Source organism: Lingula anatina, chromosome 9, assembly GCF_051362555.1.
Source record: "Lingula anatina isolate TDL-2025a chromosome 9, LinAna3.0, whole genome shotgun sequence".
In the NCBI taxonomy this organism is placed as follows: Eukaryota; Metazoa; Brachiopoda; class Lingulata; order Lingulida; family Lingulidae; genus Lingula; species Lingula anatina.
The window spans coordinates 9391687-9405971 of record NC_141775.1 but is presented as its reverse complement, the minus strand read 5'-3'; the positions used below and the strand labels follow the sequence as shown (position 1 = coordinate 9405971).

Here is a 14285-nt window from a genome sequence, read left to right as displayed (position 1 = left end):
ATGGAAATATTATATAACAAACGAGAACTAGGTCAATGGAAATCTGTTGGCCAGAAATCAATACCACTGAATGTTTATACCGAGTCCACCAGCCGAAACGTCATCGCTGACGTCAGCTAGGTCAGTGGTAATTACCGTCTAGTCTCACTTGGATGACCGTCTAGACAAAACAATATCATCAAAAACGCGCGAATCACCGGAAAGGTTGCCGTCCCTGAAAAGCGAAACAACTGCACCAAATCAGGGATGTGTCTTTTTGCTTGTACATATGACCCACATGGAAAATAGGTGAAAATTATGCGCAATGCCCTAGTAATATTGTTCTAGGGATACGGAGGGAGGGTGTCTGAATAGCATGTAAATAAACACCCTAGCTGTTACGTTCATCCGCCATAAGTATCGTGTAACTATATCTTAATAGTTTGAAAAATGTTCTAGCATTACAAAAGTGAATATATCTACCACATGTAACATAATAATAATGCAAAAGAAAACCACAGACAGTTTGCGGGGGGTTGTGACGCCCAGCCGGAACAGCCATACCTATGCAAATTAGCTCATGACGAGACGAGAGCTTTAGCCTTACGGAAGCCATTGACGTATACAGACACATGCGAGAAAGGAGCGAGAGAGTTTACCGCAAATCTAGAGCGTTTTAAGCAAAAGTATGGATGCGATTGTCCCGGAGTCGTACAATCCACACCTTAAGAGAGTACTGAAATGTTATCAGGACGCAGCGATACGCAGTTTGAGCGGCCCGAGCGGATACACGGCCGCGTGGAATCCAGCGAAACTGACAAGCGCGGATCACGTCGAACTGGAGAAGTACAGAAAGGCGGTCACGGAAGCCTTAAAACAGGAGCGTACACTAGTGAAATGTGAGTATGACTCTGTGTACGCTTCCCCACCCTTTCCTGTTCAATCCATGCCCGTATTCACCCCCATAGACGTTGCCAAGGGCGAGCGATCGGATACGGTGTTGGAAGGGGAGACCATTGCTTGTTTCGTTGTAGGTGGAGAGAAACGACTCTGTTTACCGCAAATCCTAAACACAGTCCTTCGGGACTTCAGCCTTCAGCAGATCAACAGCGTCTGCGATGAGCTGCATATTTACTGTTCGCGCTGCAGCCTGGAGCAGCTGCAGAGCCTGAAAATGGGAGGGATCCTCCCCTTTCCCGCACCAAGTTGCGGACTGATCACAAAAACGGACGCGGAGAGGCTCTGTAACGCTCTCCTGCACCGTTCACCAGAGCGCACAGGCGAGCCGCCCTCCCCCAACAGCTTTAAGGTGTACCACGAATGTTTCGGGAAGTGCAAGGGGATTTTCAACCCCGAGATGTACACCTCGCCGGATTCCCCTTGCATCGAGTGCTGCGACTGTCACGGACTGTTCAGCGTAATGACATTCGTGGGGCACTCGCACAAAGCCCTGGAGAATAGGACCTGTCACTGGGGGTTCGATTCTGCCAACTGGAGATCCTATCTGTTGTTGTCCAAGGACCAAGAGTGCAAGGACAAGCTACAGAGTATCCTGGAGAGAATGAAAGATCGATTCAATACAAGCCTCAAGAGAAAAGAGGTAAGTGTCTATACTATAAAGGCCTAATGGCACCATATTCCGTTTCATTCCGTGTTTTTGTCATTATGATCACTGTGTTATTATAAATGTTGTGTTTCCTTTGTTTATGGTTTTCTGGTCTTCTAATCAGTGGTGTGCTGCCAAGGAAAGCACAGAAAGTATATCATTTCTGGGGTAGCTCTAACACCCACCAGTTTAGCCAAATGCTAAAACTGACTTAAATTGGCTAAAGAAAAAGGTCTTGATTTGACATGTTTTAGCCAAATTATAACCATTTTGATAACAAATTGACAAAAATGTGGTGATTTGGGTAAGCGAAAAAAATTGCTAGTGCTACCCCAGCATTTCATTTCATTAGTAAAACTACACCAGGGGGTGATTTATGTGTGTAAGCCTGTCTGTTATGTTATGGGTCAATGATAGTAATCTCAAGGCTGAAGTCTTGAAATGGCACAAAAAGTATTGCTAGACCTGTAGCAAGCAAGTTCAAAGTTGGGAAATTATTTCTTCGGAAAACATGGGCATTTTAACTCTCTTTAATTTACTGGTCTTTAAAAATGGCATTAAGTTAAGATTTTAGTTTGATTAATGGCACGCCTTTTTACGCTAAGAGGGCAGTGCCCCCCCCCCCCCCCATTTCCATCATGTGTTTTGATAACTGAAAAAAATGTTATTTGTAATATATATTTGTCATCGAGAATTTTCAGATAAAATCAATTTTAAAAAAATATGACTTTCATCCCTTCCTCACATCCACTTATTCAGCAAATTCCTGATATTCCTACATCCATTTTTCTGAACCAGTTGAAAGTAATTTTATTGCCTGGGTCCATACCTTGAAGGACAACACTGATAGCAGATGCCTCAGAACTCAAAGCGATAAATAACATGATCAGTAACTGCAATGCTAATAACATATCTTTCGGCTAGTCTTTCTCGACACAAATTAACACTTGTTCACTGAAGGCACTGGGCCAATTTTCAAAGGGCTATTTTACTGTCATCTGCCACAAAACCAGTTTAAAGTTAAGAGCGGAGCAAGACTATTTTAAGCCAAACAGTTTTTATGAGATTACCAAACTGCTAGCATGCATAGGGAGTTTACTGGTTCTTTAGGATTTTGAACAAAGCAAAACAAACAAAAAAGATCATGCCAATAGTTTTTCCTCTGGTAATGTCATTTTAGTTTGTTACCATTCTAAATACCCCTTTGGAAGAAAAACTTGAGTGGTTAGGTTGGCTTAAATGTTCTGTCAATATTAGAGACAGTTATGTTCTGAGTAGATGACCTATAAAATGTTTTTCTGAAATAATCATAATTTATGCAGCTTCTCATGTTGTGGGCTGTCTATGCTAGTTCTAATGCTACTGAAATGAGCTGAATCGAATAACCTAAGAAAGAAAGAGGGGGGAGGGGAGGAAGATTTGCAGACAACCAAGAGGATAGAAGGGAGAGCGAGGGAGGAAGAGAGGAATGTAGACAGTTAATTTGTTTGTAAAGGGAGGTAGGAGATGGCGTATGGCATCTTAAAGACAGCCATCTGCAAGTTAACCACAGACAGGTGGGGACGCCTGTGCAGCTTTGTCTACTGATGACCTGGAATGATAGCAAAGTGCTCAACAGGAGTGTCTGCCCTTAATAGCTTTTACTGTCCCACTATCTTTCACCTCGTCTGCCATTTATGCTTATTTTACTGTTATTGTTATTATTTTTTGTTTGGGGGGGGGGGGGGATGCATATTTAGGAGGGGCATCTTACATAGTCATTAAAATAGATAAAAACACTGAAAGTTGTTTATTGTAACTTTTAAAAAAAGGAAGAAGAAACTAATTGCTCGAGTCATTATGTTCATAACCTGCATCCTGTTATTCCCTGTTTGAATACAGTTTCGTGAAATTATTATTGTATAAAGATTAGTAACTGTTACATGCGAGCCATTCTGTTGATATGATGCTTTATAATTGCAATTAAATTTGCACGTTTCTTAGTAAAGCTTATTGCCCAGATAATCTCATCGTGGGTAGGATTTGTAGTGGGGTGACTTGGAAGGTTAATTGATAGAAAAAATGACTACTAGTTGGACTGAATAATTTCAATAAAGATTGGTGACATAAGCGGATTTCATGGTGGATATTTTTCTTGATAAAGCACAAACAATAGATTACAATTCTTTACATATCTTTGTCAAAGTGACTGAAAAATACCTTCAGCTTTTTGTTTTTTATATTTGTCCAGATGAACACCTTTTAACAAAATTCACATTTCGTTTAGTATGCATAAAGGTAAAATGTTGAACTTTGAGTTACCAGTAACAGGTGACCGTGTGTTGCACCGAAATATCAGAGGTCGACTGAGGACAACATTGAGACATTATGATTAGTTGATAACGTGTTTGTGGTTTGCATGAATAGTCGCATTGTGTAGGAATGTGAAATAAATATCTGATGTAGTACTTGCATTTTTAAAAAGGGATACTACTTAAGTTGGTTCAGAATAATTCAAACAGTATAATGTGTAGTCTTTTTATGCCAATTTATAATGTCTGTTAATCTGACTGCATTCAGCAGGAGTCCCATGGAGTAAATCCGCATTAGCTAGGTCCTCATAACTTATTCTGAACAGTTTCTTAACAATTTTTTCTCTCAAGAGATTAAGCAGCAGTGTGTCAGTTATTTCACATCGTGGTTTGACATCCAAATATTTTTCAGACCACTCAAGTGCTTCAGCCATTTTGTGGTTTGTGTAAGAGCCAGATAGGATGAACAAATGAGCATATTCATGGGGGGTCTTTTACATTTCATGGCGGGACTTCTGAATTATGCATTATTATAACACCTGGAATTAAGGTGTCTGCACTGAAGTGGTTTCAGATCTGGTTGCTGATATTGGCGCGGCAGAGAGAGTGGCAGATAATTATAGAGACTGCCAATGGTTGTCGGAGCAGAAAGGTCGGCCTCATTGTGGTTAGCAGGCTGCTCAGTGGCATTTTAGCTATTTCTGTTAACCAGACATTGCAAGATGCTTCCTTGAGACTACAAGAAAAATGAAAACTACTGGCTGAATTTTTTTTAGCAATTCGACACCCACTAGGATATATCTGAGAAGATCACGAATGTAATAGCATTATGTTTGTTATTGTGTGTATGTTACTTTTTTCTTTCAGCGCACTAGTTTGGTATTGATCAGGGAATTTCACGTGCAAGTGCATGAGCAAGCGTGCGTTAGCAATTTCGCCTCCTACCCCTTCTAATATTAATAAGCAATCACATACACGCGACCAACTTTTGTCGCCAACACTCCTGTACATGCAAGCACACACGCACACACGTTGTATTTAAACCTTGTGGAAACCTTTACAGCAAAGTGCATTCATACTCTTAGACCTTTTTTCCCCAACATTGTTCTCGCAAATCCATGTAAACACTCATAAACAGACGGTTGTGTATCTATATTTCAGTTGTATATGTATCTATATATCGTATGCATGAAGGAGCTGTGATGTAACCATGCTATTTACTCTTTCACTTAGATATATTGATTTCATGTAGCTTTGAGATGGGCATTGATTTTATTCTGTTGCTCAGGGAATGAAAGGAAGCTTTGCTACTGCAAAGTCTACTTGATATGAACATAAAAGATTTGTCTACAGACTCATGATGTAATGACTCCATATTTTTTTGCTTACTAGATTAGATCCGCCTCATGAATTATTGAGACTTGGTAGTAGGCGGGGTGGTCGTTTCATGGAAAACTCTTTTGAGCTCAGACCACTGTCCAAAATATTACAACTGTTTGAAGATGGACATAATTCTTTTATTTTCCAATAATTTAAACATACAATTTTTAAAAAAATCCCGTCCAGCCCCCCCCCCTTCCCACCTTCCCACCTTCCTAATCACACCCAAGGATTTTGAACTTAAACTCCATAAATTATTGAGTCTGGGCTCTGTGTGTTTTGGCCGCTGTTAGGTTAGACTGCTAAAATTGGATAGTCTGTAAGATTATCTCAACCTTGTAATATAAGCCCTACAGCGTTAAACAAATAATGGACCTACAGATAATGTAGTAGACTGCATGGGTCATGTTCAGTAAAATTGTCATGACAACATTTGCTCGAGGAAACTGCTACCTAAAAGACCCTAAACTCGTAACTGGCTTTGTTTTAACAGAAAAGGGAAATGCTCTGAAATATTTATGGAAATGGGGTCCATAAAAGTGCTTGCCGTTGAGCCCCAGCTGGTTCGTGTGCACTTGAGTCATTGTCTCGATTAAAGGTCGATTCTGTGGAAAAGATTTACTACGAAAACTTGATAGGCTAGGTGGATACAGGAGGGCTTATTTCATTAATTATAGCAAGTAATTCATCCCTTGCTCCATCAATTTTACAAATCTTAGCAAATAAAGATCATCCAGAATTCATCCTATGCTCCATTACGAGGGAAAGAATGCTCTGTAAATACTGTGCAATGAAGGAAGCTGGAGAATTCTTAATCTCTTAGACACAGCTCATATTCCCTGCTTGGAAACCATTAAGACTTGGGTGTCTAAATAATCAATGTTTTGAGGATGTTTCTTACCTCATGTGAAAGGCAGTTATAATAATGTCCTCTAGTTTCGACAACACTATCATTAGTAGGGGGATATCTCTGAAATCAGATGTGCATGAGGCTATAGGGTCAACGAGGATAAAAAAACACAAAAACAACAATAGCCTTTAGAACAACCAAAAGGTCTATGGGTGCAGTTTCGTGCCACACGTAAGCCACTTTTGTGCGTGCTGTACCCTTAACCAGGGCCGTAGATTATTATTATTATGGGCACTTTTCTCTAACATGCAAAAAAGTCCCATCATTTAACTAGAGACATATCTGTGAATATATATAGTGAAAAAAAAATTTGTGGCTCTGGTAGAGGGTATGTGCATGCGGTAGCTATATACTCAGGTAACCTTTGGGCTAGTCGATTCACAAAAGTGAAAAAAAAAATTTTAGGAAGGTTGTTGAATCATTTTAGAATTTAGTACTGAGTCATAGAATCGTGATCAAAAAAACTAAGTGCTGCCATTATGATGCACCAATTCACTAGTATGTGCACCAATTCGTTAGTATTAACACATTCATTTTTTTTTTCTGTACAAATTTGTCTAATTTATGAACATCATCTATAAAACGCTTGGCAAAATCCAATACTTGTTAGCACTAAAAGCTTCATGCAAAGCAATGCAATTGTTTCGTTCCTCTCGTATTGCAAAGAAAGAAAAAAAACGACCACGTAATGTTTGTTATATTGCAGTCATGTCCAAAAAAGAGTATTTCAGCCAATAAGCCTTCAAGGATGTTTGCACTGGCTATGTAGCTATTGATATGTACTTGTGGTTATCCGCAAAGACCTAGACATGTAGCTATGTGAGTACATGGAGCCTCAGTTGTACAGGAGAAGGAGGCATTTTGTTTGTGCAAATTAGTCCTTAAAGTAGGTTGTGATTACTTTTTCAATACCAATAAATTCTAATTATTCATTCCTTCTAACTGTGTATATCCAAATGCATATTCACCTTTGGATCAGTTGGACATAAGCTTTTCTACAGAATTCCGGATTTTTTTCTTTTTGAGGTTTTAAAATTCAAATCTGATGGGGACTGTTGGACCTATGGAAAATTAAGTTTTTGGAAATGATAAATGCTTAGAAAATTTTTATCGGAGTCTGTCATTTTAAAAATCAGCTAATTCTGGCCATTTTTATGAAGCCGGCATGTAGTATAACAATTTTTTTTTTTTTTTGTTGTTGTTGTTGTTGTTTTTTTTTTTTTCAAGGTCTTAAGCCAAATAATGCTGATCAATCTTTATTTTGTTGTTTTGAAGGTAAGACAGTAAATTAAGTGCAATCATCAAGTGGTAAACGTACCAAAATTGAAATAATTGTTTTGTCTTTTTGACAGATGAGGTTTGAGGTTGTATTTATAATATGACCAACATAAAACCAACCTTTTGTATTTATGCATTTGGATGTGTTTTTCTGTGTTTTCTTTTGGACTTTGCGATTGAAAACCTTTCCAAGGTCAGTTATAACCATTACCTTGCGATAATAGGAATATGACTTAGAAGTTCCAGGTACAATCATTATGCTGTAATGTTTTTAAAAATATTGATAAGGTGTCACCATAAGAACAGGAGGCCCTCTTTTCAAGAAAAATAATTAGATTTACTGTCACCCGTGTGACTCAGTCTTAAATTTGAGAGGGGAAGGGACAAGAGAAGAATTTTGTTTTTACACAACCAGTATAGGGGGTTTTGTGGTAGACAAAAATTCTGTGGTTGGCGGTTTGGATATTTTCTCACTAAGAAGTTCCTTTCTTTCCCACTCATTGTATCTCCTTTCGGTTTGGCATTATTTTTGGCCAGAATTTTTTTCAAAAACTCATTTTTTGTGGTTTTGAGGAGGAAAAGTTTTTACCCGGGAGACTAATTTTTTTTCAAAATCTGTCTGAGAACTACGATGGCAGGCCACACAGCTGTGTAGCCATGCATAGCGCACAGACAAGGAATGCTGATCTCTGATGATATACGAGGATGCCAAATGTGACACCACTGCCCACACTAGGACTCTTTTAGATGGTAAACATATTGCCAAACTTTCTGCGGGATGACAAAGAGTTTTGTCCCATGTGGTCCAATGCAGTTAATGCACAGTGGGGTCTGTAATTAACTTCCTGCATAGAGAGTCCCCTACCCCCCAATTCAGACATATTAATCAATCCAATGCATCAATTTCTTCAATGGAGGGTTGCAGTGCAATTTCGTCAGATAACCAGTCAAGATTAATCTGGTGTGAATTCGCCCTATCAGTCCATCGGGAATCTAGAGTAAATGGCAACCAGATCCAGGGACAGCGGTTTGTTTACTCGTCCAGACACCAGACTTCATCAGATAGCGAAGAGACAGGGTTGTGATGTTAAGGGAAAGTCATTAAGTACCAGCTTTCTTAAAAGATTGCAGGGATGGGCCAAATGCATTTCAAGCACATTATCTAGGAGGTGTTGTTGACGGGCTGTTGTGTTGGAAGTCTGAGGCTTTGCTGCTTCTATACCATGTTTATTGAAAAGAAGCTTTGCTGAAAATAATTGTCTTATTAGTAAGTGTAATTAAAAAAATAATATGAAAGTGAGTGATGTTTTAAAGGAAATGAAGAACTGACAAGTTTGGTTAGCACATGGCCGTATAAACCCACAGATAATTGTCATACGTATTGTGCTTGGCTAGCTTAAGTTGTAGCTACAATGCTACAGCTACAATGTAATTAAGATTTTCATCTAGCAAATAATCAATTTTCATTTCCAATTTTTTTGTGGTGAAATTCATCAAATAAGGCAATTTGATATGGGATTCAATATTCCTGCTTAAAATAAAACTGAGAACCAGTTTCTTTTGAGAGATCCAGATCTTTGTTGAGACTATAACTTTGTTATGTAATTTACAGTGTGACCATTGCTTGGGTATGGAAACAGAGCATAGATAAAACGATTAAAGTTGACTCCAGTTCTACGCATAAAGCTGTTTACGAACAATTGGCCTTGACTGGTTGATCTGGGTTAAATTTTGACCTGGATTCGGATGCAGGCACGTGCGTATATGGGGGCTGGCACACAAAAAGCATGGCTTCCATATATCTTTCTTTTTTTTTGTTTCTTTGAAGCCTGCAGAAGCGGCTGTTGTGGTCCTTTTTTAAAAATGCATGAAACAGTGGGCATTATGTTTGGGCATTATGTTTTGCTGGATTTAAAACTATTTTGGTTATGATTTGTTTATGCTGTGTGAATAAAGATAAAAGCAAAAAAAGTTTTAAAAAAAAGCCAAAATGTGTTAAATATTTGATTAATATTGATGAAATGTTGTGATGTCTGGAGAAAGAGAGAGAGAGAGAGTGGGCGTGTTTCAGATACTGTTTAAAAATAATTCAAAAAGAAAATCCCAATTCACTTTTCAAAATTATGGAATTGAATTTAACGGAACTGAAAAGAAAGCACTACTTTGAGCAGTTGAAATTATTTGATTGTGTTCAGTTCAAAAGATATTACCATAACCAGGGCAGAATATGACCACAACAGGAATAGGAAGCTGTATATACATAAAAAAACTGCAGCATTCATTTGGCAACATACAGAGTCTGAACTGGCTTCAGGCCAAAATTGGGATAAACATATGTAAAAAAAAATGTCCTGTTGGTATTTCATGTAGTGGTATATGAAGCTCGACACACCAGCAGTGATAAATCAAATAAAGGCATTGTTATAACATGGTTCACTAGTAAGAATAAAAAAGATGAAATACTCCGGATGTTATACAGCTGTTTATGATATGCTGCCCAAATAATTTTTCTCTAAAATTATGTTACACTATAAATGATTGAAGGGTACCCTCATCTTGCATTTAGTTCTGCTTGATGATTTTGGTAGTGGTTTTGGTTCTGTGTATATCTGTAACTATGCTTTTTGGCAGGGAACTTTCTTTTTCTTGTCAAGTAAATCTGCCTGGATATGTATGTATGTATGTGCATGCATGGGTGTGCACTTCATGCCATACATGCATATGTGCTCTCTCTCTCTCTCTCTCTCTCTCTCTCTCTCTCTCTCTCTCTCTCTCTCTCATATGTGTATGCAGAAGAGATGGAATGTAAAAGTTTATGGAATATATTAACATGTAACTAGAAACTACCATCATGACTTACAGCCACTTTTTTGATTACACGGGAGATAATGCACTGTCACCTTAGCAATATGGGCCAAAACACCTCTCACTAACGCTGGAGGTGTATAAGGCATATGTATAAAGAGGGTTGCGGTTTATTATTTGATATACCAAATGACAGAAGGTACTTGCGTCTCACAAAAAACACCCCTTAACCCGGATAAGCCATACAGCACCATAGTCACATAACATCTTTGGATATGTACAAGTTTTCTTCTATAATAAGCAAAAATGTTCACAAGCTTGGTAGTTGGATCATATATGATTATTATTTAGCATAAGCTGAATATAATTTCATACCGTTTAGCCTGCAGCAAGCCTGACGTCCAGGTTACCCGCAAGATAAAGGTATGAAGTTATTTTCAGTTTGTGTTTAATAATTATCATATATGGAAGTCTTCTCTCAGTTCACTGAACTAGGTTACTGTAAACGCTTGTCTGCGCTTGTCTGCGCAGACAAGGGACCTGTGACAGCTGTGACCCTTGGCAGATTTCCATGGTGTTTTTATTTTTTGAAAGGCAGAAGAGGACGAGTTTGTTCCATACAGTGTTCATTTGACCCATTTAGAGTTGGGGGTAAAGATTCAAGCTCTGAATTGACCATGGGCACGCATTTCGAATGTTTTTGTTTTTGTTCTGAGGCAAGAAGAGATGAGATCTGTTTACAACTCGTGTTTCAGTTATAATTATATATCATTGGTGAAACAGTTTTCAACAATAAGGAAAATTGCATCATTCAAATTAGCTCTTTCTGCACTAGTTTCCTTTTTAAGAAAAAAAATTAAGAAAAAACCTGGTGTCGTTTCTGCCTGATGCGGTTACTGCTTTGTCTAGACAAACCTTATGTGGAAATGTTATGTTATGGTTTCACATCATGGCCATGTGCTTGGTGAAAACAAAAGGTGTCTGTGTAGTTCTGACTTTTAATGTGTATCAACATGCACTGGCGCCATACTGGCAAAGATGAGCAGACGAGTATTGTCTGGCACGACATTTATCATTTATGGGGATAAAGCCGGGGTAAGGGAAGGTTCTTAGGTTTTTCAGGAAGCCTGGATTCCAAGGGCCTGGCATTTCGAAACAAAAAGAGAGAGAGAGGGAGGGAGATGTTCTTTCTTCGGCAAAAAATTCCATTAGCTATAAACATGTTATGTATTCTAAGTTAAAATGTGATAATTTCTGTAGCTTCATTCCCTGATAAAAGTGTCTTGTGAGAGAGAGAGAGAGAGAGAGAGAGAGAGAGAGAGAGAGAAGGGAGCACAAAATTCTATTCAGTCCCCAGAGGGGGAGTTTATATGAGCCCAGGTAAAACTACACCATGATGGAACATTTGCTCTTACATAACCTGCCCATTGTGTGTTAATACCATGGTCTGAGCTTTACAAACTCCAGTCTGCTACACCTGCACTGTGTCTTTGTCAGACCTTCAAATCCACTAAGAGGCGGCTAGACATGTTGATTGCAATCCTGGCGGGGTTTAACTTAATGAGGGGTGGTGCAATCATAATGCCATACTGCACCAGGTAGGGCTGCTGAAAGCAGCTGGATATACTATAGCCATTATCAACTCTCTCTCTCTCTCTCTCTCTCTCACACACACACACACACACACACAAAGGAGGTAAATGTGAAACCAACTGGGGTGATTAAAACAGCTGCTTCTTCGACAAAAATTATTTTCCCTTGACAACATAGAGTAACAGTACTTGGGTGTTCAAATACTTATAGAAGTGTTAAACACAGTGTGCTGCAGAAGTTTTTGACCCTCTTCAAACCCCAGTAAACCCCCACCAACACCACCCTTCCCTGCTTAGGAATCCTCATAGGAAACCCAACTCCGACCTTTGACCAGTATAATTATCAAAAGATGAAAGGAGACCAGTATTGGTCAGCCCGACCCTGAGCCACACAGTGTGGCATTAACAGCTGATATGAGTATATCAGGACAAACAGACTGGAGAGGGCTTATGTAACATCCCAGTCTGCTCTTGGAGCCTTGTTATTTAAATGGCTGGAGGTGGTCTTTAGAGCAGGTGTTAAATGTTGTGAACACCTGTACTAGATCTCCCCTCTCCTCCTTCCCCCCCCCCCCCACCCCCCCTCCTTTTCTTATTCTTATTTAAGTCATAAAGTCATTTTGTTAAAACTATTTTACAATTCTGTTGGGTTGTTGTCAATCATTTATCAAAAAAAAAAAAAAAGCTTCAGACTTTTGAGATATCGACCTCCTGCTGTGGTTCAACCAATGAAAGGTTTACTGTAATCACTAGATCTTAATGAGTAAAAACTGAAACTTGCTTAATGTTAATGCATAAAGGGGAAATTTAAGTTTAAGGAAGTTCATTACTTCATGACGTCTCATCTATTATTCTGTTTCGCATGGATATCCAGGCAGCCGATCTATCTTAATTGTATAATTTTAGTTTCAGATAGCTTCAATAATTTAACCTAATCAATTCTTTACTTAGAAAATATGCCTCTGCAGCATTTTCAAATGTGTGCAGCAAATACCTTTGATAAATCCAGTTGGTTTTTTCCTATAGTTCAACATAATGTGGAGCCAAATGTGAAGGTAAACCATTGGCTGGGGTAGCGCGCTTACACTTGCCAATTTAGCAGAATGCTAAAACTGACTGAAGTTGGCCAAACAAAACTGGTCTATTTTGACTTGTTTTAGTCAAATTTAGCCATTTGGAGAAAAAAGTGATGAAAAAGTAGCGACTTGGCTATAAGAGAAAAAAACTGCCAGCGCTACCCAAGATTGGGCTTTAATACTAATTCTCTATTTAGATGGGACATTAGCTAGAGCACAGCTGCGGCATGTTGCTACCTCTTATTAATCAATGTCGCCATCATCTCAAAACCAGCATTCTTCTACTGACTAGATCAATCTACAACTGGTCAGTGTCGGATTGACGGGCTGCCCTCATGGGGAGAGCTGTGTCAAAGCAGGCCATTGTGTGTACTCTGGCCAGTCCATAGTGTCATAATTTATTCAGCCTTTATTGACCCATGTCCAGTGTTGAAGGAACTAGCCATGATCGATCAATCTAAGTCTGTCCCTGAGATGAAAGTGTTATGAAACTGAGGCAGCGTCCCGGAGACTTATAAATAAGGGGGCGTCTCGATAGTCCGAAGGTTCATTGGTCCGAAGGTTCATTGGTCCGAAAAGTGGTAACATTTTTATCGATTTTTTAATCAAGGGTTCATTGGTCCGAAGGTTCTATAGTGAACATTCGGACCAATGAACCTTCGGACTATTGAACCTTCGGACTATCGCTACGGCCCCATAAATAACATGGCGGCTGTAATGGCTGTTTGCACTCATAACTCAGACTTGGTGTCTGTGGTCAGTCTTTGTGGTGGGTGACTGGGAATAGTTTATGCTCCGTTTCATTTTGGATTCAGGAGTGCAGTGGTACTTTATAATTTCAGAGATGATGATATTGATGGTGATTTTTTATGCATGGATATATAACTGGTCAGGTGTACTGACCAGTTATATATTAATTTTTTTTTCATTTAAAATGAAGTACACACCAGGTAAAAGTCAAATTCTCTCTTTGTCATATATTGTCAGTTTTATTGATATCAGCTCTGGATAGATTATATTAACTATATGCAGACTGGCCAATCCTTTGGGTGTACTCAGATTAATACATTATGCTAGCTGAGTCGATCCAACTTTGTAGGGGATCTTCCTTAAAGTGCAATCAGTGGAATCAGCTCAATTAGCACACAGTAGTTAATAACCCCCTAGCAGTTCGGGGAGTTCTGTCAGACAATTAAGCTGATTCCACTGATTCCACAGAGTTGGACAAACCCAGCTAATACTGATTCCACAGAGTTGGACAAACCCAGCTAATACAATATGGGAATCTGAATGTGGTCGTACATACTGGTCCTTCTACAATCGAGCCACTCCTCTCTGATATGCTGATATCGCTGTTTAACTTCTACT

At 38.9% G+C, this 14285-nt stretch overlaps 1 protein-coding gene across 1 annotated transcript in view; it reads left to right on the top strand.

Annotated features, from left to right (window-relative positions):
• Positions 1-192: 192 nt before the first annotated feature.
• Positions 193-14285, top strand: part of LOC106172762 (ski oncogene-like) — a 30321-nt gene continuing 16228 nt past the window's right edge. Inside the window, exon 1 of the mRNA XM_086995037.1 lies at positions 193-1579. Coding sequence (XP_086851163.1) covers positions 668-1579 — 912 coding nt within the window. The 5' untranslated portion in view covers positions 193-667. The remainder of the gene's footprint in view (positions 1580-14285) is intronic.